The following is a 24,469-nucleotide window of genomic DNA, read 5'->3' on the forward strand; positions in this document are numbered from 1 at the left end:
TGAGAAAAATTTGACATAGGAATGAAAAAGCAATCTAACTGGAATGTGTTTAAAAATGCAAGTCTTTCCAGAATCTTCAGGGAGTAAAGCTCCACAAGAGACTTTTTGCAGGCTAGACCCCTTGGCAAGTGGCCATGGCAAAGAAAAAGGAACTCGGGATTCTTCGGTATAGCAGGCTTGCTAGCCAAACCTCTACAGCTGGCCACAAAGAGACATAAAAAAGAACATTTAAAGTGGACGCCAGAACGTGCAACCGCCCCCGCGGCCCGCGGGCTCCCATCCGCCCCCGCGCCGGCCGCTCCCAGCAACCCCCGCGCCCGCCTCAGCGTCTTCTCTGGGCCGCCCGCCCGCGGGTCCTCAACCACTGTGGCCCGGCTGTCCTCGCTGCCTGGCGCACGGTCGCGCCAGAACGCGCCCCCGACCCTAGGCCACCGGACGCGAAGGCGGGCGCCCTGCCCTATACACGTGGTCTCAGCTCCGCTCCCGCTGTCCCGGAACGCGCTGCCGTCAGGCGGGGCCGCGGGCAACCCGACGGCGCAGAGGGCGGGGCGCGCGGCAAGGACCCCGCGGCCTTCTCAGCGGCGGCGGTCCCGGGTGGCGGCGATGCTGTGGCCGCGGCTGGCGGCGGCCGAGTGGGCGGCGCTGGCCTGGGAGCTGCTGGGCGCCTCGGTGCTGCTGCTCGCGGTGCGCTGGCTGGTGCGGCGGCTGGAGAAGCGGCCTCGGGCCCTGGGCCTTAGCGGGCCCCCCGACCCGCCGCCGCGCGCGGCCGCGGGTCCCCACCCAGGTGAGGCCCGTCAACTCTTCGCGGGCCCGGCGGTTCCCGCTTGTTCCGGCCCCGGCGTCCCACTCACGCTCCACAGCTCTGCCCAGGCCCCCGCCCGCCCCGTGTCCCCCGACCCCCCTCACGCCCCCCAGCTCAGCCCAGGGCTCCTCCCCCACCCTCACGACCCCCCAGCTCGGCCCAGGCTCCCCGCCCTTCCTCGTCCGGCTCCCCAGGCCCCCTGGGTCGACGCCGCTTGTCTCGGGGTGTCGGGTCGCAGTCGGGGAGACGGGCCGCGGCGGCGGGGAGCCTTTGGGTATTTGCGCGAGGGTGGCGCGGGAGTCCAGTTATCTGGTTCGTTTCTGGCTGCACCAGGCATCAGCTGTGGGACTTCAGGTCAGTCTCTTGGTGTCTGTAGCCGTAGCGCCTCCTCCACGGGATTTTTGTGAGAATGAGCCAGCTGGTGCTCGGTGCCTGTGAAGCCCCGCTGTCTTCCTCCGAGATGCTGGGCAGTGGGCGTGCGCGCCTGGCGATCTGGGGGCGACATCCGGGCCGGGGAGGGCCGTGAGGCTGCCAGGTGGACTGGGCAGTTGTCCCTGAAGCCCCAGCCTCAGAAGCCTTCTGCCGCTGCCCCGGGTTCCCTGTGCTTCCCTCCTTCGTGTCGCCAGGCTTACCAGGAGGGAAATGGTAACTTACCGTCACACACGTATCTACACGTGACGGTTCGGAGCAACTTTGTGATTGCTAAAAACTGGGAACAAACCAAATGTCCCTCAAAGGGTGCGTGGTCAAGCGAATTGTGGTTGGGTTATTCATTTGTAATAGTTAGGTTCATTTTTTCGGTTTCTGTTCCTTTTGGGGGTTCCTCCCCCATCCTTTTTGATTTTATTTTTTGAGTATGTGAATCATAAACGTGATTCGGAAAGTCAGAACCACAAAAAATGTTACACTCAGAAGTATCACTCTCCCCATCTTTCCTCCAGTTCATATTCTCCCATTCTTTCCACCCATTTCCCATCCCATTCTTTCCACCCATTTCCCAACCCACCCTCTGTAGTAACCAGTCTCCGTAGATTTTGCTTTACTGTTTCTTTTTGCACAAGTGATCAGCTACTCATATGTTATTTTCTCTTCTCTTCATTAAAGTTGCTTTTTTCGTTAGATTGCATTTACATTATTAACACTTGGTCTAGGTAATAAATCTTAAGTATTTTTGCTTATTAAGTTTATTATTAAAAATATTAATAAAAGAGTGTACCTTTTCTTATTCAGCCTTGCTGACCTTTTAGCATATTATGTATTTATTTTGAAAGGGATTAATAAGCCTATAATCTTTGATATTGTAATAACTGTAGCTGACATTTATTGAGAATTTTTCAGTATCAGACACAGTGGTCCAGACTTGACATGCATTATTGTATCAGATTCTCATTACAAATCCTAAGAAGTAGACCTGTTGTTATGTCCATTTCATAGATAAGGACACTAAGGCTTAAGAGTTTAAATAACTTGCCCAAGGCCTCCCAGTTAGTGAGCTGATTGTAATTTAGCATACTTCTATTTAGGGTTTGCTTGGTTGCAGGACAAAAAGGTGGCTTTAGGATAAGGATAAGAGATCTTATGAAAAATGGAATATTGTCTGGAACTGATTTAGTTCCTCTCTGTTGTTTCTTGGTGTCTGCTTGAGTCACTCCTATCCTGCGAATTTGACCCAGCCTGTGGCTTTGACTTGCTGTAGAGCCTTCTCCAAAATAGATTCATCAGAGCCTTTCCTGTCGGTTCCTGTCACCACGGTATCTCTGTCATTCTTCTGTCCCGTTATTCAGGGCTGAGTCCCATGATCAAAGGGCCTCCCCCTTCAAGTTCTTTGGCAGCTTCAGGGGAACTTTGCAATACATCCATTGGTTAATAGATTATTATCCCCTTTGCAAATAAGTAGTAGCCGTTTTGAAGTCTTCTTGGGAAAGTGCATGTTCTGGGGGACGGGGGGGGGAGGCACAGTGACCATGAGTGCTCTCTGGTGAGAGGGAATCTGTGCAATTCTGTGGAGGCGGACATTTGGGGACTTCATTTGGAAGCTGTGGGTAGGCACTGAATGATTTTAGGAAGGAGAGGGAAAAGGTGAGGTTTGCATTTTGAATAGACTTTTCCTTTGCCTGTAGCGTGGAGAGTATCAGTGGAAATCAGCACTAGTAAAGTGGTCATTACTTTTAAGTGAGATGCAAATTGTGAAGTGTTCCAAGATCTGAAAGGCTCTTAGCAACTGAAGTAGGGTATTTAATTTTTACTTTGTCTGTCTGGTTTCCTGTATTTATCAATATGTAAAGAAAGTTAGATTACTTTACATTTTGGGATTTCTTTGCTGAAGTACATTGGAAATTCCTGTTTACCAAGGAAAGTTTTTAAATTCAACTTTGAAGTATAATTTACCTTCAATAAAATGCATGCCTACATTTTTTTTAATTCAGTTTTATTGAAATATATTCATAAACCATACAGTCATCCATTGTATACAATCAACTGTTCACAGTATGATCATATAGTTATGCGTTCATCACCACAATCTATTTCTGAACATTTTCCTTACATCAGAAAGAATCAGAATAAGAATAAAAAATAAAAGTGAAAAGAGAATACCCAAACCATCCCCCCATCCCACCCTATTTGTCATTTAGTTTTTACTCCCATTTTTCTACTGATTTTTTTTCAATTTTTTAACTTTGTTTATCAAAAAATTAAAAATAAACAGGCAAACAACAACCAAAAAAACCCCACAACATTTCAAACAAAGCAATGGATTAAGGAAAACAAATAACCTAAAATAACTACTTTGCTTCCAATATGTTCCTACATACCCCAAGAAAATTAATAAACCATGTCCAAACAGAGGAGTAAGAAAAACAAATAATCTAAAATAACTACATTGCTTCCAACATGTTCCTACCATACCCCAAGAAAATTAACAGCCCCTAAGAAAACAATGCAATAAGAGAAAAAAAAAACCTAAAATAACTCTATTACTTCCAACATGATCTTACTATATCCAAGAAAGTTTACAAACCATAATCATTCCTGAGCATTCCCATAACCTTGAGATTACCCTCCATAGTTTATCTGTTCTTATTAGATTATCATTCCTCCTCCACTAATTGGTATCTCTAGGTCCCCTACATTCTACAGTATAAAACATTGTACATTTTTCACAGAATTCACATTAGTGGTAACATACAATATCTCTCTTTTTGTGCCTGGCTTATTTTGCTCAGCATTATGTATTTTTTTTTTTTTTTTTTTTTTTAATCTTCATTTTATTGAGATATATACATATACCACGCAGTCATACAAAACAAATCGTACTTTTGATTGTTCACAGTACCATTACATAGTTGTACATTCATCACCCAAATCAATCCCTGACACCTTCATTAGCACACACACAAGAATAACAAGAATAATAATTAGAGTGAAAAAGAGCAATTGAAGTAAAAAAGAACACTGGGTACCTTTGTCTGTTTGTTTCCTTCCCCTATTTTTCTACTCATCCATCCATAAACTAGACGAAGTGGAGTGTGGTCCTTATGGCTTTCCCAATTCCCTTGTCACCCCTCATAAGCTACATTTTTATACAACTGTCTTCGAGATTCATGGGTTCTGGGTTGTAGTTTAATAGTTTCAGGTATCCACCACCAGCTACCCCAATTCTTTAGAACCTAAAAAGGGTTGTCTAAAGTGTGCGTAAGAGTGCCCACCAGAGTGACCTCTCGGCTCCTTTTGGATTCTCTCTGCCACTGAAGCTTATTTCATTTCCTTTCACATCCCCCTTTTGGTCAAGAAGATGTTCTCCGTCCCACGATGCCAGGTCTACATTCCTCCCCGGGAGTCATATTCCACGTTGCCAGGGAGATTCACTCCCCTGGGTGTCTGATCCCACGTAGGGGGGAGGGCAGTGATTTCACCTTTCAAGTTGGCTTAGCTAGAGAGACAGGGCCACATCTGAGCAACAAAGAGGCATTCGGGAGGAGGCTCTTAGGCACAACCATAGGGAGGCCTAGCCTCTCCTTTGCAGCAACCGTCTTCCCAAGGGTAAAACCTGTGGTAGAGGGCCCAACCCATCAAACCACCAGTCCCCTATGTCTGTGGTCATGTTAGCAACCATGGAGGTGGGGTAGGCGAATACCCCTGCATTCTCCACAGGCTCCTCAAGGGGGCACTACATCTTTTTTTTTCCTTTTTTTTTTTTTTTTAACTTTTCCCTTCTCTTTTAAATCAATTGTATGAAAAAAAAGTTAAAAAGAAAACAAACATACAATAAAAGAACATTTCAAAGAGACCATAACAAGGGAGTAAGAAAAAGACAACTAACCTAAGATAACTGCTTAACTTCCAACATGTTCCTACTTTACCCCAAGAAAGTTACCTAATATAGCAACATTTCTGTGAACTTGCTCCTACTATATCCATCAGAAATTAACAGACCATAGTCATTCCTGGGCATCCCCAGAACGTTAAATAGCTTATCTGTTCTTCTTGGATTATTGTTCCCCCTTCCTTAATTGCTCTCTATTGCTAGTTCCCCTACATTCTACATTATAAACCATTTGTTTTACATTTTTCAAAGTTCACATTAGTGGTAGCATATAATATTTCTCTTTTTGTGCCTGGCTTATTTCGCTTAGCATTATGTCCTCAAGGTTCATCCATGTTGTCATATGTTTCACCAGATCGTTCCTTCTTACTGCCGCGTAGTATTCCATCGTGTGAATATACCACATTTTATTTATCCACTCATCTGTTGAAGGACATTTGGGTTGTTTCCATCTCTTGGCAACTGTGAATAATGCTGCTATGAACACTGGCGTGCAGATATCTGTTCGTGTCACTGCTTTCCGATCTTCCGGGTATATACCGAGAAGTGCAATCGCTGGATCGAATGGTAACTCTATATCTAGTTTTCTAAGGAACTGCCAGACTGACTTCCAGAGTGGCTGAACCATTATACAGTCCCACCAACAGTGAATAAGAGTTCCAATTTCTCCACATCCCCTCCAGCATTTGTAGTTTCCTGTTTGTTTAATGGCAGCCATTCTAACCGGTGTTAGATGGTATCTCATTGTGGTCTTAATTTGCATCTCTCTAATAGCTAGTGAAGCTGAACATTTTTTCATGTGTTTCTTGGCCATTTGTATTTCCTCTTCAGAGAACTGTCTTTTCATATCTTTTGCCCATTTTATAAATGGGCTGTCTGTACTATTGTCATTGAGTTGTAGGATTTCTTTATATATGCAAGATATCAGTCTTTTGTCAGATACATGGTTTCCAGAAATTTTTTCCCATTGAGTTGGCTGCCTCTTTACCTTTTTGAGAAATTCTTTTGAGGTGCAGAAACTTCTAAGATTGAGGAGTTCCCATTTATCTATTTTCTCTTTTGTTGCTTGTGCTTTGGGTGTAAAGTCTAGGAAGTGGCCGCCTAATACAAGGTCTTGAAGATGTTTTCCTACATTATCTTCTAGGAGTTTTATGGTACTTTCTTTTATATTGAGATCTTTGGTCCATTTTGAGTTAATTTTTGTGTAGGGGGTGAGGTAGGGGTCCTCTTTCATTCTTTTGGATATGGATATCCAACTCTCCCAGCCCCATTTGTTGAAAAGACCATTATGACTCAGTTCAGTGACTTTGGGGGCCTTATCAAAGATCAGTCGGCCATAGATCTGAGGGTCTGTCTCCGAATTCTCAATTCGATTCCATTGATCTATATGTCTATCTTTGTGCCAGTACCATGCTGTTTTGGCAACTGTGGCTTTATAATAAGCTTCAAAGTCAGGGAGTGTAAGTCCTCCCACTTCGTTTTTCTTTTTTAGAGTGTCTTTAGCAATTCGAGGCATCTTCCCTTTCCAAATAACTTTGATAACTAGCTTTTCCAAGTCTGCAAAGTAGGTTGTTGGCATTTTGATTGGGATTGCATTGAATCTGTAGATGAGTTTGGGTAGAATTGACATCTTAATGACATTTAGTCTTCCTATCCATGAACATGGAATATTTTTCCATCTTTTAAGGTCCCCTTCTATTTCTTTTAGTAGAGTTATGTAGTTTTCTTTGTATAGGTCTTTTACATCTTCGGTTAAGTTTATTCCTAGGTACTTGATTTTTTTAGTTGCTATTGAAAATGGTATCTTTTTCTTGAGTGTCTCTTCAGTTTGTTCATCTCTAGCATATAGAAACATTATTGACTTATGTGCATTAACCTTGTATCCCGCTACTTTGCTAAATTTGTTTATTAGCTCTAGTAGCTGTATCGTCGATTTCTCAGGGGTTTCTAGATATAAGATCATATCATCTGCAAACAATGACAGTTTTACTTCTTCTTTTCCAATTTGGATGCCTTTTATTTCTTTGTCTTGCCGGATTGCCCTGGCTAGCACTTCCAGCACAATGTTGAATAACAGTGGTGATAGCGGGCATCCTTGTCTTGTTCCTGATCTTAGAGGGAAGGCTTTCAGTCTCTCACCATTGAGTACTATGCTGGCTGTGGGTTTTTCATATATGCTCTTTATCATGTTGAGGAAGTTTCCTTCAATTCCTACCTTTTGAAGTGTTTTTATCAAAAAGGGATGTTGGATTTTGTCAAATGCTTTTTCAGCATTTATTGAGATGATCAATTGATTTTTCCCTTTTGACTTGTTAATGTGTTGTAATACATTGATTTTCTTATGTTGAACCATCCTTGCATGCCTGGAATAAACCCCACTTGGTCATGGTGTATGATTTTTTTAATGTGTCTTTGGATTCAATTTGCAAGTATTTTGTTGAGGATTTTTGCATCTATATTCATTAGGGAGATTGGCCGGTAGTTTTCCTTTTTTGTAGCATCTTTGCCTGGTTTGGGTATTAGATTGATGTTAGCTTCATAAAATGAGTTAGGTAGTGTTCCATTTTCTTCAATGTTTTGAAAGAGTTTGAGTAAGATTGGTGTCAGTTCTTTCTGGAAAGTTTGGTAGAATTCCCCTGTGAAGCCATCTGGCCCTGGGCATTTATTTGTGGGAAGATTTTTGATGACTGATTGGATCTCTTTGCTTGTGATGGGTTGGTTGAGGTCTTCTATTTCTTCTCTGGTCAGTCTAGGTTGTTCATATGTTTCCAGGAAATTGTCCATTTCCTCTACATTATCCAGTTTGTTGCCATACAGTTGTTCATAGTATCCTCTTATAATTTTTTTAATTTCTTCAGGATCTGCAGTTATGTCACCTTTTTCATTCATTATTTTGTTTATATGGGTCTTCTCTCTTTTTGATTTTGTCAGTCTAGCTAGGGGCTTGTCAATCTTGTTGATCTTCTCAAAGAACCAACTTTTGGTGATATTTATCCTCTCTGTTGTTTTTTTGTTCTCTATGTCAGTTATTTCTGCTTTAATCCTTGTTATTTCTTTTCTTGTACTTGGTTTAGGATTGGTTTGCTGTTCATTTTCTAGCTTCTTCAGTTGATCCATTAGTTCTTTGATTTTGGCTCTTTCTTCCTTTTTAATATATGCGTTTAGTGCTATAAATTTCCCCCTTAGCACTGCTTTTGCTGCATCCCATAGGTTTTGGTATGTTGTGTTCTCATTTTCATTCGTCTCTATATATTTAGCAATTTCTCTTGCTATTTCTTCTTTAACCCACTGGTTGTTTAGGAGTGTGTTTTTTAAACTCCAGGTATTTGTGAATTTTCTAAGTCTCTGATGGTTATTGACTTCTAATTGTATTCCATTGTGGTCAGAGAATGTGCTTTGAATAATTTCAATCTTTTTAAATTTATTGAGGCTTGTTTTATGTCCCAGCATATGATCTATTCTGGAGAAAGTTCCATGAGCACTAGAAAAGTATGTGTATCCTGGTGATTTGGGATGTAATGTCCTGTATATGTCTGTTAAATCTAATTCATTTATCAGATTGTTTAGGTTTTCAATTTCCTTATTGGTCTTCTGTCTGGTTGATCTATCTATAGGAGAGAGTGATGTGTTGAAGTCTCCCACAATTATTGTGGAAACATCAATTGCTTCCTTTAGTTTTGCCAGTGTTTCTCTCATGTATTTTGTGGCACCTTGGTTGGGTGCACAGACATTTACGATTGTTATTTCTTCTTGCTGAATTGCCCCTTTTATTAGTACGTAGTGGCCTTCTTTGTCTCTCAAGACATCCCTGCATTTGAAGTCTATTTTATCTGAGATTAATATTGCTACACCTGCTTTCTTTTGGCTGTAGCTTGCATGAAATATTTTTTTCCATCCTTTCACTTTCAGTTTCTTTGTGTCCCTCTGTCTAAGATGAGTCTCTTGTATGCAACATATTGATGGTTCATTTTTTTTGATCCATTCTGTGAATCTATATCTTTTAATTGGGGAGTTTAATCCATTTACATTCAACGTTATAACCGTGAAGGCATTTCTTGAATCAGCCATCTTATCCTTTGGTTTATGTTTGTCATATTTTTCCCCTCTGTCTATTAATATCCTTTATTGTACCCATACCGAATCTCTTTAGTACTGAACCTTTCTCCAAGTCTCTCTGTCCTTTCTTTGTTTCTCTGTCTGTAGGGCTCCCTTTAGTATCTCCAGTAGGGCAGGTCTCTTGTTAGCAAATTCTCTCAGCATTTGTTTGTCTGTGAAAAATTTAAGCTCTCCCTCAAATTTGAAGGAGAGCTTTGCTGGATAAAGTATACTTGGCTGGAAATTTTTCTCACTCAGAATTTTAAATATATCGTGCCACTGCCTTCTTGCCTCCATGGTGGCTGCTGAGTAGTCACTACTTAGTCTTATGCTGTTTCCTTTGTATGTGGTGAATTGCTTTTCTCTTGCTGCTTTCAGAACTTGCTCCTTCTCTTCTGTGTTTGATAGTGTGATCAGTATATGTCTCGCAGTGGGTTTATTTGGATTTATTCTATTTGGAGTTCGCTGAGCATTTATGATTTGTGTATTTATGTTGTTTAGAAGATTTGGGAAGTTTTCCCCAACAATTTCTTTGAATACTCTTTCTAGACCTTTACCCTTTTCTTCCCCTTCTGGGACACCAATGAGTCTTATATTTGGACGTTTCATATTATCTATCATATCCCTGAGGTCCATTTCAATTTTTTCAATTTTTTTCCCCATTCTTTCTTTTATGCTTTCATTTTCCATTCTGTCATCTTCCAGGTCACTGATTCGTTGTTCAACTTCCTCTAGTCTTGTACTATGAGTGTCCAGAATCTTTTTAATTTGGTCAACAGTTTCTTTAATTTCCATAAGATCATCCATTTTTTTATTTAGTCTTGCAATGTCTTCTTTATGCTCTTCTAGGGTCTTCTTGATTTCCTTTGTATCCCGTACTATGCTCTCATTGTTCATCTTTAGTTCTTTGAGTAGTTGCTCTAGGTGCTGTGTCTCTTCTGGTCTTTTGATTTGGGTGCTTGGGCTTGGGTTATCCATATCGTCTGGTTTTTTCATATGCTTTATAATTTTCTGTTGTTTTTGGCCTCGTGGCATTTGCTGAACTTGATAGGGTTCTTTTAGGATTTGTAGACCAATTGAAGTCCTTATCTCTAATTTATCAGATCTACAGCTTCGTGGAGTACACTTTCTCTAACTAACCAGCAGTTGGCGTCCACGAGCCACCTGTTCTGCACAAGCCAGTTCTCCCCTGCTTAGCCTTTTTGGTGAGTGGGGGAGTGAGTCTTGTGGGGTCCAATTGGTGTACCAAGCTTGCGTGTGTAGTTGGTGTTGCCTGCCCTGTATATGGGGCGTGTTTCTGGGCAGTCAGGGAGGGGGGGTGGCTCTAACAATCAAGTCTCCCTGGTGATCCTAGAGTTTTAAAGCTGCTGCAATAGTCTAATCCTTTAGTTCAGTCCTGCCACAGTTTGTCTCTGCCACTGACCCACAAGTCCTTGGTATTGGTGTATGGCTCCTGAGACTTGCAAGTGGGCCCCTCTTCCAGGCCGTGCACCCTGGGTCCTCTGTTGAGGGATGACTGTGCTATGTCACAGGTGAGTGCCGTCCCCCCAGGGCAGTTCTGGGCTGCTGGGCTGTGTAGGGAGGCTCCCAGTCTGCTGAAATGATGGCTGAATGGGGCTTTGTTAATTCACACTGCTCTACCTTCCCAACTCTGGGACAATCAGCTGAGGTTGCAGGGAAGGCTAATGTCCACGCCCAGTTTTGTGGTGTGTGCCTGTTATTTGAAGCACTTCCGTCACATTGGGTTGTCTGGGGCAGTTCTGGGCTATGGGACTGGCGATGGGCAGGAGTGTTTCCTGTCCACCAGGATGATGGCTGTGAGCGGACACCCCCCTTTTCTTGGGAAGTTGTGGTGTTTAGTGAATTTTCTCAGCCACTGTATTATTGCGTTTTGTCTCAGAGCTCTCCTAGTTCTGCTCTTGACTTGACCTGCCCAAATAGCAAGTGTTTGAAGCTTTCTGTATTGGGCTTCTTAGAGTAATTGTTTTAGAAAAAGAAAAAAGGATTAAAAAAAAAAAAAAAAAAAAAACGGTCCCTCCTCAGAGATCTAATGGGTTATTGAAATGCTAAGAGACAAAGCAACCAGGGCCATTAAGGAAAGGTCCACAGGGCAGAGAGATCAGCTTTTCTTCAGGATTTGCATATGCGCCTCAGGGCCCTTCCCCTTTCTATGTTCACCAGAACTCCAAAAATCCTCCGCTTTTATTTTGGAGTTTTTCGTATTGTTTTTTTTCTATGCCTGTCTCCTCTCTGCTGGGCTGGCTGCTCTCAGATTCTCTGGTGTCTGGTCTCAGTCTATCTATGGTTGGAGTTTGAATCAGTAGAATGAGTTTCCGATAAGGGCTGCCACTGCAGTTCTCCCTTCTCCTTCCCGGAGCCGACAGCCCCTCCTCCCCCGGGACTGAGCCTGGCAGGGAGGGGCGCGGGTCCCCTGGCCGCAAAAACTTACAGATTTCGCTGATCTCAGCAGTTCCACGTTTTCATGAGTGTTGTATGAAGTATGCCCAAAGTCCGATTGCTCTCTGGTGTCCAGTCCACGCAGTTCCTGGCTTTCTACCAACTTTCCTGGAGGAGTAACTAAAACATACAGCTCACCAGTCTGCCATCTTGCCCCTCCCTGTGTTTTTTTTTAACCCTTGATATTACTGAGGTTCCTTTTTAGGCTTACTGTCCTTTGTATGCTCTTTTATCCCTGGTTTAGTGTCTTGGTTTTATCACCACTACTCAAATGATATTGGCTCCCAAATCTTTTCCTCTGTCCTCTAAACCTCCAACTTGAAAACCAAAGTGCCTGTTTGGTGTGTGATAGGCACTTCTGATGCCCGATGCCTAAATGTTGAAGAAAAGAATTCCCTCCATTTGTCCTCTGCCTCAGGTGGAGTCCCTTCCCAGTCTTGTAAACTAGAAAGGTAGGGATTACCCTGGGCTCTGTAAGGTCCCACAGACCACTTCCCCGTGGGGTCTAATCAGTCTGTCGTTGAGACCCTCTGTTTTTCAGCCTGGTCCCTCTTCTCCATAGCCTGTTCTCTGACCTTTCTTACTGTCCTCCACTGAGCCTCGTCTGCCTCATGTCAGTCTATACTCCATTGATGTAACCTGTCTTTCTCCAAATAGATTGATTGAGGCCCTAGCTCTGGTTCACGCGTATTGGTCGCTATGTAACTTGGGCAAGCTACTTAGCCTTTCTTGGCTTTCAGTTTCTTCATCTGTAAAATAGGGGTGAAATAGTAATATTTACTACAAGGGGTTACTGTGAATATTAAGTGACTTAATCTATGTAGAACGCTGAAAGTAGCAGGCCCATGGCATGCTCCCAAAACACTATTTGTTCTTAGCATAAACAGAATGGCTGACAGAGCTGAGCAGTTCCTCTTTTTAAAATCCTTGTGCAGTTCTCTATCACTTATGGGATAAAGTATAAGTGTATGTAAGATAAATCTCTTGAGTTGAATTTTGATATTGTCCAATTGCTTCCCACGGGGTTTGTTCCAAATTATACTCCAACTGGCAACAAATGACTGTGCTTGTTTCCCCACTACTCTCAATTACTTCAAATAGTAGTGAACTAGTAACATGGTAGTATTAGGTTATGAGGTTCTTAACCAGATGAATCAGAACATGCTCATCTTAATTTTCTGTAAGATATTACAGATATGGAAACATAAAATTTGTGACAAGTCTCATAGATTTCATTTGATTCCAAAGAATATGAAGAAAGACTAGATGAAAGTGAAAGTTTGAAACCAGTTTTGTAACCACTTTTTCTTTTTTTCTTAATTAAAAAAGACATGCTTATAGCAAGTGAATTGATTTGTGTTTCCTTATACCTAGGTGAAATGACGATGGATGCCATCTTGGCTCGATTGAAACTCCTGAATCCAGATGACCTTCGAGAAGAAATCATCAAAGCTGGATTGAAATGTGGACCCATTACAGCAACCACAAGGTTCATTTTTGAAAAAAGACTGGCTCAGGCTTTGCTGGAACAAGGAGGAACATTGACTTCTTCATCTCCTTCTGGCCAAAATGTGGCACATGTTACAGCACTCAGCCAAGAAACACAAAGGATTTTGAAATCTGCTGTAGGGAGCCAAAATGAGCAGGCCAGTTTTCTTGAAGACAAAGAATTTGGTTATAGTGTGGGCTTGAATCCTCCAGAGGAGGACGCCGTCACATCCCAGACTTGCTCTGTACCCTTGAGTACCCACCAAGCAGTGGGGGCAGCCTCTCAAGAGCCGCCTCTGTACTACGGCGTGTGCCCCGTGTATGACGACGCACCCGTGCGGAATGGTAAGGTCCCGCGCTTCCAGTGTCCTCCTGCGGGTCAGGACATGGCCTCGGGGATCCCGAGGACATTACCCAGATTAGCCATGGTTAACATTTTGATATAAAACCTTCCTCAATTTTGAGAAAATTGAAGTCTCTGATAGATGCTTCATTTAAATATTTATTGGCTGGCTGCTATTTGTTAGGAATTTCGCTTTTAATTCAATATTACCTAAACACCTGAATATAAATTATTGTTTTCAAAATCAAAGAATTGCAATTTTAAATAGGTCTTAAATAGTATTGGAAAAAAAATATTGCCAAATGCAATGTTGATTAGAAGTCAGAAATTGCACATACACACTTTATTAGGAGTATAAATTAACACACCCTGGGGGCAGTATGTAAATGTAAAAAAACTGCATGCCATTTGACCAAGCGATTCCATTGCTAGGAATTTTATCCTAAGGAGGTCTTCGGACAAGTGAATAAAGATTTATATACAAGGATGTTTATTATAATAGTTTGTGATAGTAAAAATTTGCAAAAATCCTTAATGCCCAGGAATAAGACATTGGTTAAACATATTATTGGACCATGAATAAAATGGAATATTATTCAACCATAAGAATTTTTTAAAGAAGATTTATTGACTTTCAGAAGTGCTCATGATGGATTTTTTTTTTCTTTTTAATATTTATTATAAAAGTTGCTTGTTATAAAAAATTGTATGTAGTGGTGTTTGACTTTAGAACCAGTCAGAATGTCACAACACAAGACCTTGCTCAAACTTACAAAATCATTTTTTCCATTCCTGGTGTTGGCACTACACAAGCAAGCAAAAATAGTGCATATATCTACCTAGTTTTTTCACTAGACCAGCCCAGCTAACATGGGCACATAGTATGTTCTGCTGTTTGCTCTGGAGCACAGCCCTTGGACACTCCAATTTCTGCAGTGTGACAAGGACCGAGGGTCCCATCGAGGTGGCTATCATCCCATGATCTTTAGGTTTTCCAAGGTTGTCTTTATTTAGCATCTTGACATATTTTGTATGCAGGGTGGATATGTTAAGCACTGTGCAATGGTACATTTGTACTTTTACATTTCTTATTTCAAGAGTTTTGTGAGGGGCACGTCATGTGGTTCAGGGTGAAGCAAACACGGAAGAACCATAATGTTAATATTTTAAGCAGGGTGAAGTAGGGTACAAGGCTGCACATACAGATGAATCTTGATCTTGTTTTAAAATTCCCACGTGTGCACAGAAAAATGCCTGGGAGGATGCACTGCAAGATGGGAACGGTGAATGTCACTTGGTGCTGAGATTGCAAGAGATTTGTGTTTTCTTCTTTGTATTTCTCTGTTATGAGTCCACTGCATCTTGTATTCCATGTGTGCACTGTTTAAAAAGTGTTTTTTTTTAATTAGAGTAGTTGTTGGTTTACAGAAAAATTATGCAGAAAGTGCAGAGTTCCCATAAATCCCCGTCCCTTCATACACACCCAGATTTCCTTATTTCTAACATTTTATATTAGTATGATACCTTTGTTACAGTTGATGAAACAAGATTATTATACCATTAACTATAGTCCATAATTTACATTAGGGTTCATTCTTTGGGTGTTACAGTTCTATTCTGGAAACTTATATACAGCCTGAAATTAGTCATTTTATTGGTGTTAATCACTTTCTCAGTGTTGTGCCACCATCACCACTGTCCATTACCAAAACTTTTCCATCACCCCAGACACTCTACCACTGAGTATTAAAACCCCTGCCCCCACTCCAGCCTCTGTATTCTCGTTTCTGACTCTATGAATTTGCTTATTATAGTTATTTATATCAGTGAGGTCGTACAATATTTGTCCTTTTGTGCCTGGCTTTTTTCACTCAACATGATGTCTTCAGTTTCATCCAGGTTGTCATGTGTCAGAACTTCATTCCTTTTTATGGCCGTATAGTATTCCATTAGATGTACGTGACACATTTCGTTTATCCATTCTTCCTTTGGGTAATTGGTTGTGGCAATTGTGAATAATGCTGCCATAAACACCAGTGTGCAAATATCAATTCGAGCCCCTGCTTTCAGTTCTTGTTGATATATACCAAGGAGTAGGATTGCAGGATCATGTGGTAATTCTATACTTAACCTTCTCAGAAACCACCTAACTGTTTTCCACAGCAGCTGTACCATTTTACATTCCCGCCAATAGTGGTATGAGGTTTCCTATTTTTCCATAGCCTCTCCAGCACTTATTTTCCTTATTTTAAGAGTAGCCCTCCTAAGGGGTGTGAAATGGTATCTCAGTGTGGTTTTGATTTGCATAGGGCGGGCACGTATTTTTTAAAACAACCAAAAAAGATAATGAAAATGATTAGATGAGTGGACTCCACCATTTCTGGAGAATTTCAGGTAGGATTAGCTGTTTTCTTTTTGTTCTTGTTGTCTGTAAATCTCCGCCACCTCTTCATCTGATAGCTCTGTTGTTAATTGGCTCATGTCTGATTATGTCTTGCAAGAATCAAGATGATGGTGCAGGTAACCTTGGCTGGCCCAGAGGTAGTGAAGGGTGATAAGATCAGATGAAGAAGACTAACCCGTACACTCAGGCAAGCTTCATGTGTACTATATAAGTTCCAGACTCCCATCTTGTCACACGAGCACACATTTACATGCTGGTTCATGTTAAAAATACAAAAAGCAGAGACTGTTCTTGTGTACCACCTACAGAAGGAACTGCTGCCTAGTCTAGTAAGCATGTCCTACCCAGACACCTCTGCAGTGAAGCAGGCTGATCTACCTACCTGTACTCTCCTGTCTATCTATACATTTCCAAGGATAGAAAATATAATTAAAGAGGATCGAGACTATCATGATTGGCTTTGTTGTTTGCGTTTTGACTAGCAAAGTTCCTTTTTTCCAAGAATAACAATCTGAAATCTGGATATGAAAAAAACGTTAAGCTTATCATTAAACCCCGGGACCTTCAGGTATGAATTAAGTGGCAGTGATTTCAGTTATTCTACTTTAATTTTACTCTTTCCTCACGCAGAAAGGATTCACGTTTATGAAGATAAAAAGGAAGCCTTGCAAGCTGTCAAAATGATAAAAGGATCTCGATTTAAAGCTTTTTCAAGCAGAGAAGATGCTGAGAAATTTGCTAGAGGAAATTCTGACTATTTTCCTTCTCCAAGCAAAGTCTCTTTACCGCTTTCTCCTGTGAAAATAGCACCGATCTTTAGCAACTGCGGGGTGAAAGGTAAATTACAGAGCAGTTTACATCTAGGTATTTTCGTCTCATTTACCCAAAAGTGTTTTCTGCCCTGTTTCCTGGTACAGTGTTACTAGTGTTCTCCATCTTTCAGATAAGTGCAGATTGCCAGGTAGTAGAGATCTGAGGCCCAGGCTGCAGAATAGTCTGGGAGAATGGATGGAGGGGCTGGTCAGGGAGGGGTGGAGTGGGAAGGATGAGGAAAGCGGCAGGGACCTTGCAGGTCAGGGCACTTGGGAACTGAGGCAACCAGGAAGCTCCTTTGCGGCCCCGAAGATGCTGAGGTGGTACTTTCGTGTCATCCCTTCTGTTCTGCACCAGTTTTCTCTATTCCTGCTGCTTGTTAGATCCTGTTAGATTCAGGGTCCTTGTAGATACTGACACTGGTCCCCTCCCCACCTGAAGCTATACCTGCTTCCAGGACAGTGGCGTCTGCTCTGACCCAGCTCCCACACTGAGGAGATCCTGCAAAGGTGGAGTTCACATGGAGGAGGCTTCCAACCAGAAACCTTGCCACACCCACCTCCCCACTCCAGAACCAGGAGTCTTATTCTGAAGCGGCCTCTCGGCTGTTGACGTGGCTCAGGACCCTGGCATTTGAACTTTGGTCAGGTTTAAGTTTTTGTCCCCTCTCCCACCGTATGGTGGTCCTGGCTTGCCTCAGCTGGCTTGAGTTCCAGAGGGACTGTGGCTCCTCCTTTCAGGCACCCGGCATTCTGTTGAGAGTCCCATCTACCCCCCTTCTCTGCCGCCTTACTCAGCCTTGTACGGGTGTTTCTTAGATGGAAACCAGAATGATTTCAGCCTTTTAGTTACAGAGTTCACTCTTTTCACTGTGAAAATTCCATTGAAGAAAATCTCTTTTAAGACATGCTCAGGTATTGTCATGGAGCCAAGAGGAATTGTGTCGCACTCCCCCGTGAGGGAGCGTTCTGCTCACATTGCAGGCCACGTGCGTTTGTGGGTGCTGGCCCCGTGGCCATGGCTGCCCTTATCCCTGCCTCACTCCTGGAGTCCCACTTGTGCTTTAGAGACCACCAGTGGCTCCTCATTCATAATTGCAGCCTGATTCCAGTCAGGCTGGATGTGCAGTGTGTTTGCACCGTGATGGGACAGGATGTGTTGCATTCCACTGGTTATTGTCATGGTTTCCCGCAGGAGAGCCTCTATCCCCTCAGTGTCTAGCACATAGTGGGTGATGAGAAATGTTTGTGAAATTAAATGTTCTTAAATTCTTTCCCTTAATGACAGATGGTTTATACTTATCTGAGCCAGAAACAGTAAACAAAGAGCGAGCAAACAGTTATAAAAATCCTCGTACACAGGATCTCACTGCCAAACTGCGGAAGGCTGTGGAGAAAGGAGAAGACGACGCTTTTTATGAACTTATCTGGAGTAACCCCCGGTACCTCATTGGTTCGGGGGACAACCCAACCATTGTACAGGTAAGCCCGTTCTTAGCTTTGTTGTCATCAAATGAACCCAGTCATTGTGCCCACTGTACTCATGACAAAATGCTGTGTCTGGTAAAAGTAAAGCCCCAAACGTGTCCTTTTCCTTCAGGAAGGATGTAGGTACAATGTCATGCATGTTGCTGCTAAGGAGAATCGGGCTTCCATTTGCCAGCTGACTCTGGATACTCTGGAGAACCCGGAGTTTATGCGGCTCATGTATCCGGATGATGACATGAGCATGCTGCAGAAGCGCATCTGCTATATCGTGGACCTTTATCTCAACACTCCCGACAAAGTGGTGAGGGGGCCTTCTTTACTCTCTCTCTTGAAAACAGAAGTTATAATCAGTTTTATGGTTAGAAAAAGATTTGAGTTCCCAGCGTATCAAGTACTGGGTTCCTTGCTGTGTGTCATTGTTCGAGGTGCGTGGAGGACTGAGGAAGTGGTGTCTGTTGCACCTAGAGAGCGTGGCAAGACAAGGCTGGGAGACAAGACACACCCTCGCCAGGGACGCTCACCCCACAGGCAGGGGCTGTGCTGAGCGCTTGTGGCGGGGTCACAAGGGTGGTGCAGCCAGGCCCAGTGGGCTTTGGTGGGAGGATAGCTGAATACCAAAACAAGTCAGGAAGAAAGTAAAAAATATTTTGATGCCTTTTATTCTTGCTTTATATATGTCTTTTTTTTATTTTAAATTATTGTTGTTGTAACATGTATGTAACTCAAACTTTCCTGTTTTAACCACTTTCACATGCACAGTTCAGTGGTTTTGATCACATTCACAATGTGCTACTCTTGTATCTTTTATGTTTTATTTTTCACATAACATTCCATTAGTGATACTTCCTGTGGGATTAAAATTTTCAAAGGCATGATTTTTAATGGTTGCGTAAGACTTAATAAGATTCTTGAAACAGAAGAAACTCTATAAGGGAGAACCTCACAAGAGCTTAGAATAAAAAAATATAAACTCTCAACAAAGTCTGGGAATTTAGAAAGATGTGGATAGCGGGGGTGGGGGGCAGTAAAAGGAGCCTATTGGGGTGGAATATAATTCTTTTTATTTGTCAAAACAATCAAATATGATACATTTGAATGCAGACCTGAAAAGCAAGAATAACTTAAATTTGCAACGGAGGAAAGGGGAATTAAGAGAAATTTGGCCAAGCCAGCAAAATTGCAGAAAAGAGATAAAAGAGAAAACATTGATTACATAAAAGCATCATAAGCATAAACTGAGATGGAGGGAATAAAATCAGTCTGTTGGTTAGACTCAAGGTGAGCAGACTGGACACAAGTAAAGATATTAGAGTTAATTAATATGACACTAATTGTGATTTTCTGATACAAAGAAAGGGCTGTATAGCCTACAGGGAAGATGCAAGCTTTTCTTAGGTCTTCACATGTCCACAAAGAAAATTTGAATAAATTCTTAAAATTAGAGAAATTACAGGTGATATTCTCTGAGCATAACCCACTAAAAATAGTAGTAATTTAAGATGTTGACCAAAAATACTTCCATTGCTTAGTTGTTATGGACACTCCTGAAGAGTTTATGAGTGGCTGAGAAGAGGGTTTGGGACCAGCTCCCATCAACAGCTGAGTAGGAGATGGTGAGTTAGATAAGGGTCAGCCAGAAATGTAGGAAGAAACCCATGACGTTGATGGCTTCTGTTTTCTCTTTGAGTGGGAGAGAGAGAAAGTTACATGGTAAGAATGAGGGGAGAATTGGGGGTGGTTAGAATTTATGGAAAAGTTAGAAATAAATGTTGTGTGAGATAAGGGCAAATAGGTGGACCAGAAGGAAGCAGCAGTGTTGAGGGCTCTTTTCTTTCTTTACCGTATTATTTTTAAATAATTTCAAACCTACACAACCATTTCAAAAATAATACAAAACCAATACAGAGAACTGTATATACCACTTACCTAAATACCCAGGTGTGCCAACTTTTAACATTTTGTGGAGAGCTCTTTTGGGTTCTGACAAGTGTGAGTACAAACTGAAAGCAGTCTGCCCTGAGGTGAAGTGTCCTCCTGGGGTTGCCCTTGGGTGCAGGCACGGTGGGAGGGGGTGGATGGATTTGCCTGGGGCTGTTTGCTAGATGGGTTGAATGAAAAGGCAGAGGGGCTAAGGAGGTGAGCAGGTTAATTTAGTCTGTTACTGAAACAGTGGAGCAGAGCTTGGAGCCTAAACTGTGTAAGGTAGAACATAAATCAAGAAAAGCTCAATGGTTTGCAGAATGTAGAGCATTCATTGACTAGAGTGGGGGTCAGCAAACTGCAGCCCCCAGACTAAGTCCAGCCTGTTGCCGGCCGTTGTCAGTACAGTTTTATTGGAACAGCCATGCTTGTTTGTTTCTGTGTTGTCTGGCCACTTTCCCAGAGCACCTGCCAAGCTGACCGGCCATGACAGAGACTGCTTGGCCCACAAAACAGAAAACATACTGTCCAGCCCTTTACCGAGAAAAGTCACCAACCCCTGGACAGAAACACTTGATGTCGTCAAAGAGTAGTGATGTACATAAACATCCAGACTTCTTCCCTTCATGTGGGAAAGTTGTATTAAGTGGCCTAGATGGCGTAATTGGGAATAGGGGGAAATGGGAGCTGACATGAAATATATTTGCTTTTCTAAAAGGATCATTCAGGTCACATTGTAGAGGAAGGATTGGAGGTGGAAGTAAGATTGAAAGCAGTACAGCTCATTAGGGAGTCTTAGGAAAGTGGGCAAGAAGCTGGCTAGAGGGCCATAGCCATGGGATAGAGAGTGGGGTTGCCAGACGGAGACCTTAGAGCTAGAATCCATGGTCTTTGGTCATTAGAAGGATCCTAGGGGGTGTTCCTGGCTTTGGTAGAGGTGAGTGAGTTCATTTTGGACGGGATGCACTTGAGTCGCCTGTGGGATGCCCAGGAGGCCAGTGGTTCTGCAGGCCTCAGGCTCCAGGGAGAGCTCTCAGCCACGTGATCATTGGGACTGTCCAAGGAATGCAGGAGGGAACCAGGTGGGGCCCTGGGACATTCTGGCAAATTAAAATTAGGCCGACGTGAGAGACTTGGAGAGACTGAGAGATCAGTGATCAGTCCTTGACTCGGTTGTATTGGAGACCAGGCTCTGAAGCAGATGGAGGTGGGATATCCCAGCATCTGGACTCGGGAAAGTGTTGAGATTGGAAACTCTGGCCCACAGCAGCAAGCAGCCTTCTCACATGTATGGCTGTTTTGTCTCTTGAAATTTTGGTAATTGGTTCAGGGACATCTGCAGTTCACAAGTTTAACGCAACCTCCTGTGGAACGTAGCCATTGACCCTGAGGCTGTGTCTATGACCGGTCATCCTGGAGAAAATGCTTTCAGCCTACTTTATGTTAAAAACTCACTCTGTGTATGGGGCTTGAATTCCTTTGCTAGGCCCAATGTATCAAGACTCTTTGGCCTTCTTTGGGGTGTCATTGTAACAAATTTGTTTCTTGAAAACAATGAAAGAGTGAAATTTTTGACGAACAATATACAGAGTAAGAATTGAGTTTGAGGACCCAAAAAAAGCTGAGGTTTGGGGTACCAATGATGGGAAATGGATGTATAGCCAGCCAGTTTTGCAGCCAGATTTTATTCATGAGATTGCTCTTGGCTTTAAAGGGAACACGTGAAGCCAGGGATGAAAACGTAAACTTGGAGATTGAACCTGTGGATGACTCCTGGGAGCAGTTTTGGTGGGAACCATTCGTGAACAGGAAAGCTGGAAGATTCAGAGATTAGATTGTGGTTAGATGTTTCGAGGTGGGGTTTTAGATTTCCGAGATGAGTTGTGAGTGGCCCTAAGATCCAGATCATGACTAACTAGGAACAGAGGGGAAACAGACCACTGGCTATGTGTCAAGATCAGAACTCTGAATTAGTATATTTCACTGATTTCCTCACCCCAGTGTATATGAGTGCTTACTCTGTGGCCGGTACCTAGTGTTGAAGGATTGTATTGGAGAATAAGGGAAGTGCAAATCCATGGAACTTTCTGTTCGTTTAGAGGTTGTATGGCCATGTTTGTAAGGTTGATTAATCGCTCAGTATTAGAGGAAACACCAGTAGTGGTCTGTGCTGTAGATCAGAAATCTGTGTCAGATTAAATCCAACAGTAAAGCCCCAGTTCTTGGTAATGTTTTCCGAGTGTTTGCAGTTCTTCCATTTGATCAGTCAGTAGATACTCACTGGATGCCCACTTTGTGCATAGTGCTTGTGTAAGTGCTGAAGAGATGCTCATAGTAATATTATTCCTCTCCCTTGTAAATCAGAATTTAACAAGTTAAATCACAGTGCAAGAGGACAAGTTTGTCAATGGGACAATTTGTTCATCTCAAACTTGAGACCTCTAAAAAAACAACCGTGAGATAACACTTTACACACTAGAGTGGGTGTTACCTATCATTAGGACATAACAGGTGGTGGCGAGGAGGTAGAGAAACAGGATCCCTGGTGCATTGGTGTTGGGCATGTAAAATGGTGCAGCCACTTTGAAAAACAGTCTGGCGATTTAAACAAGGAGTTACCATATGACCCAGCAGTTCCACCCTAGGTATCTACCCAAGAGGAAGGAAACGTGTCCACGAAAACTTGTACACCAGTGTTCATAAGCACATCATTCCTAACAACCCAAAGTGGAAACAACCCAAGTGCCCATCAGCTGATGAATGTGTGAACAAGATGTGGATTACCTGTACAGTGGAATAGTATGCAGCCATAAAAAGGAATAAAGTACTGATGCCTGCTACAACACGGATGAACCTTGAAGACCCTGTGCTGCGCAAAAGCAGCAGCATATGATTCCGCTCATATCAATGGGCAGGTCCGCTAGAGACAAGAAGTAGATCAGTGGTTGCAGATCAGGGCTAGGGGGCAGGGGTTGGGGAGTAACTGCAGGTACACATGGGGTTTCTTTCTGGATGATGAAAAGGTTCTGGAATTAGATGGAGGTGGTGGTTAGGCAACTCTGTGAATATGCTAAAGCCACCGAATTGTTCACGTTAAAAGGGCCAGTTCTCTGGTACATGAGTTACATCCCTCTGAAGAGCCAGGTGCGCTGTTTGCAGTTCCTGGTTTCTGTGTCCTTTCTCTCAGAACGCACCAGGAAGTCTTTCAAGTCAGGGATCAGTTTTCCTCTGCACTGCTGTCTCTAGCACGCACATGGCAGGGAGTGTTGTTGGAGAGGATAGATACTCATTTGTAAGGCATCAAGTAATGGCTTAATTGTTGAGCGCCACCTCGTTGGACAGTTGTCTGCCCCCCTCACCTCTCCCCAATTTCAGGCCTGCTGTGAAGGGTGCCACGGCTGTGCCACTCTCACAGGTGGACCTGAAAAAGTTCTTTAGGACTCCTGATGTGCAGGTAGGGGTGCAGGGGTTAGAGGGATGTCTGCAGAGGACTTGTTCAAATTTGTTCGTTGTTGTTATTTTTCGAGTATTTTATTCCCAGATTTTGGTTTTGGAGTATTGTTGATAACCAGTGTTGGCCAGTAAGTGTCCCACATTCTGGAGAAAGTCATTAGCTGGACATGAGATGGTGTCTGCACTTATGGAGGCTTGAATTAGGCCTTTAGGAATGGGTGATAGTGCCCCCCAAAAAAACAAACAAAAACATAGTGACTGCCACACACACAGTGTTTTATGCCATTTAATTAAAAATAATCCAGCTCCCCTGGGGGAAGTGCCCTTTCACCTTCCAGCCATGGAGGAGGACACTTGGTGGGAGGTCACACCCCAAGCCTGAGATCCTGCTCCTGCTGGTGGGTGAGCAGTCTGTTCTGGGGAATGGTGAGGCCAGGGGTTTGGACCTGGGCAGGAGCTGCAACCCAGTGCTAGATTGAAAACACTGGCACGTAATAAAAGTACATGTTTTCTTCAGGTTTATGCCAAAGTCATGGATGTGCCTTATTCTGAGTAAAAATAAGCATTCCATCTCTCTGTTTCACTTTTCGAACAGCAGTTCCACGACAGGAACTGCCCTGGTTGTGTTTTGGCTCCAGCGCGGTGGTAAGCTCTCCGACAGGGCTGAGTACCCCGGCAGGAGGACGTGGTGGCTGAAGGCTGGTGCTGAGACACGGCCTGGCACAGAGGGGACATGTGCATGCAGACCAGCAAGTTTTCAGTTACAGAAGGAAACGATGTCTTTAGTATTTTTGATTTGAGACTTTTTTTTTTTAAACTAAATAATTCGATCTTAGAGCAGCTTTATAAGACAAAAAAGTTTAAATAAACATACCTCCTCTGT

General features: G+C 42.9%; 1 protein-coding gene across 1 annotated transcript in view; it reads left to right on the forward strand.

Annotated features, from left to right (window-relative positions):
- The first annotated feature begins 520 nt into the window (after positions 1 to 520).
- ANKLE2 (ankyrin repeat and LEM domain containing 2) overlaps positions 521 to 24,469 on the forward strand; it is a 49,331-nt gene continuing 25,382 nt past the window's right edge. Inside the window, exons 1-5 of the mRNA XM_037817011.1 lie at positions 521 to 784; positions 13,053 to 13,511; positions 16,544 to 16,750; positions 18,014 to 18,207; positions 18,326 to 18,514. Of these exons, the coding sequence (XP_037672939.1) occupies positions 604 to 784; positions 13,053 to 13,511; positions 16,544 to 16,750; positions 18,014 to 18,207; positions 18,326 to 18,514 (1,230 nt within the window). The 5' untranslated portion in view covers positions 521 to 603. The remainder of the gene's footprint in view (positions 785 to 13,052; positions 13,512 to 16,543; positions 16,751 to 18,013; positions 18,208 to 18,325; positions 18,515 to 24,469) is intronic.

Source organism: Choloepus didactylus, chromosome 23, assembly GCF_015220235.1.
Source record: "Choloepus didactylus isolate mChoDid1 chromosome 23, mChoDid1.pri, whole genome shotgun sequence".
Taxonomy (NCBI): domain Eukaryota; kingdom Metazoa; phylum Chordata; class Mammalia; order Pilosa; family Megalonychidae; genus Choloepus; species Choloepus didactylus.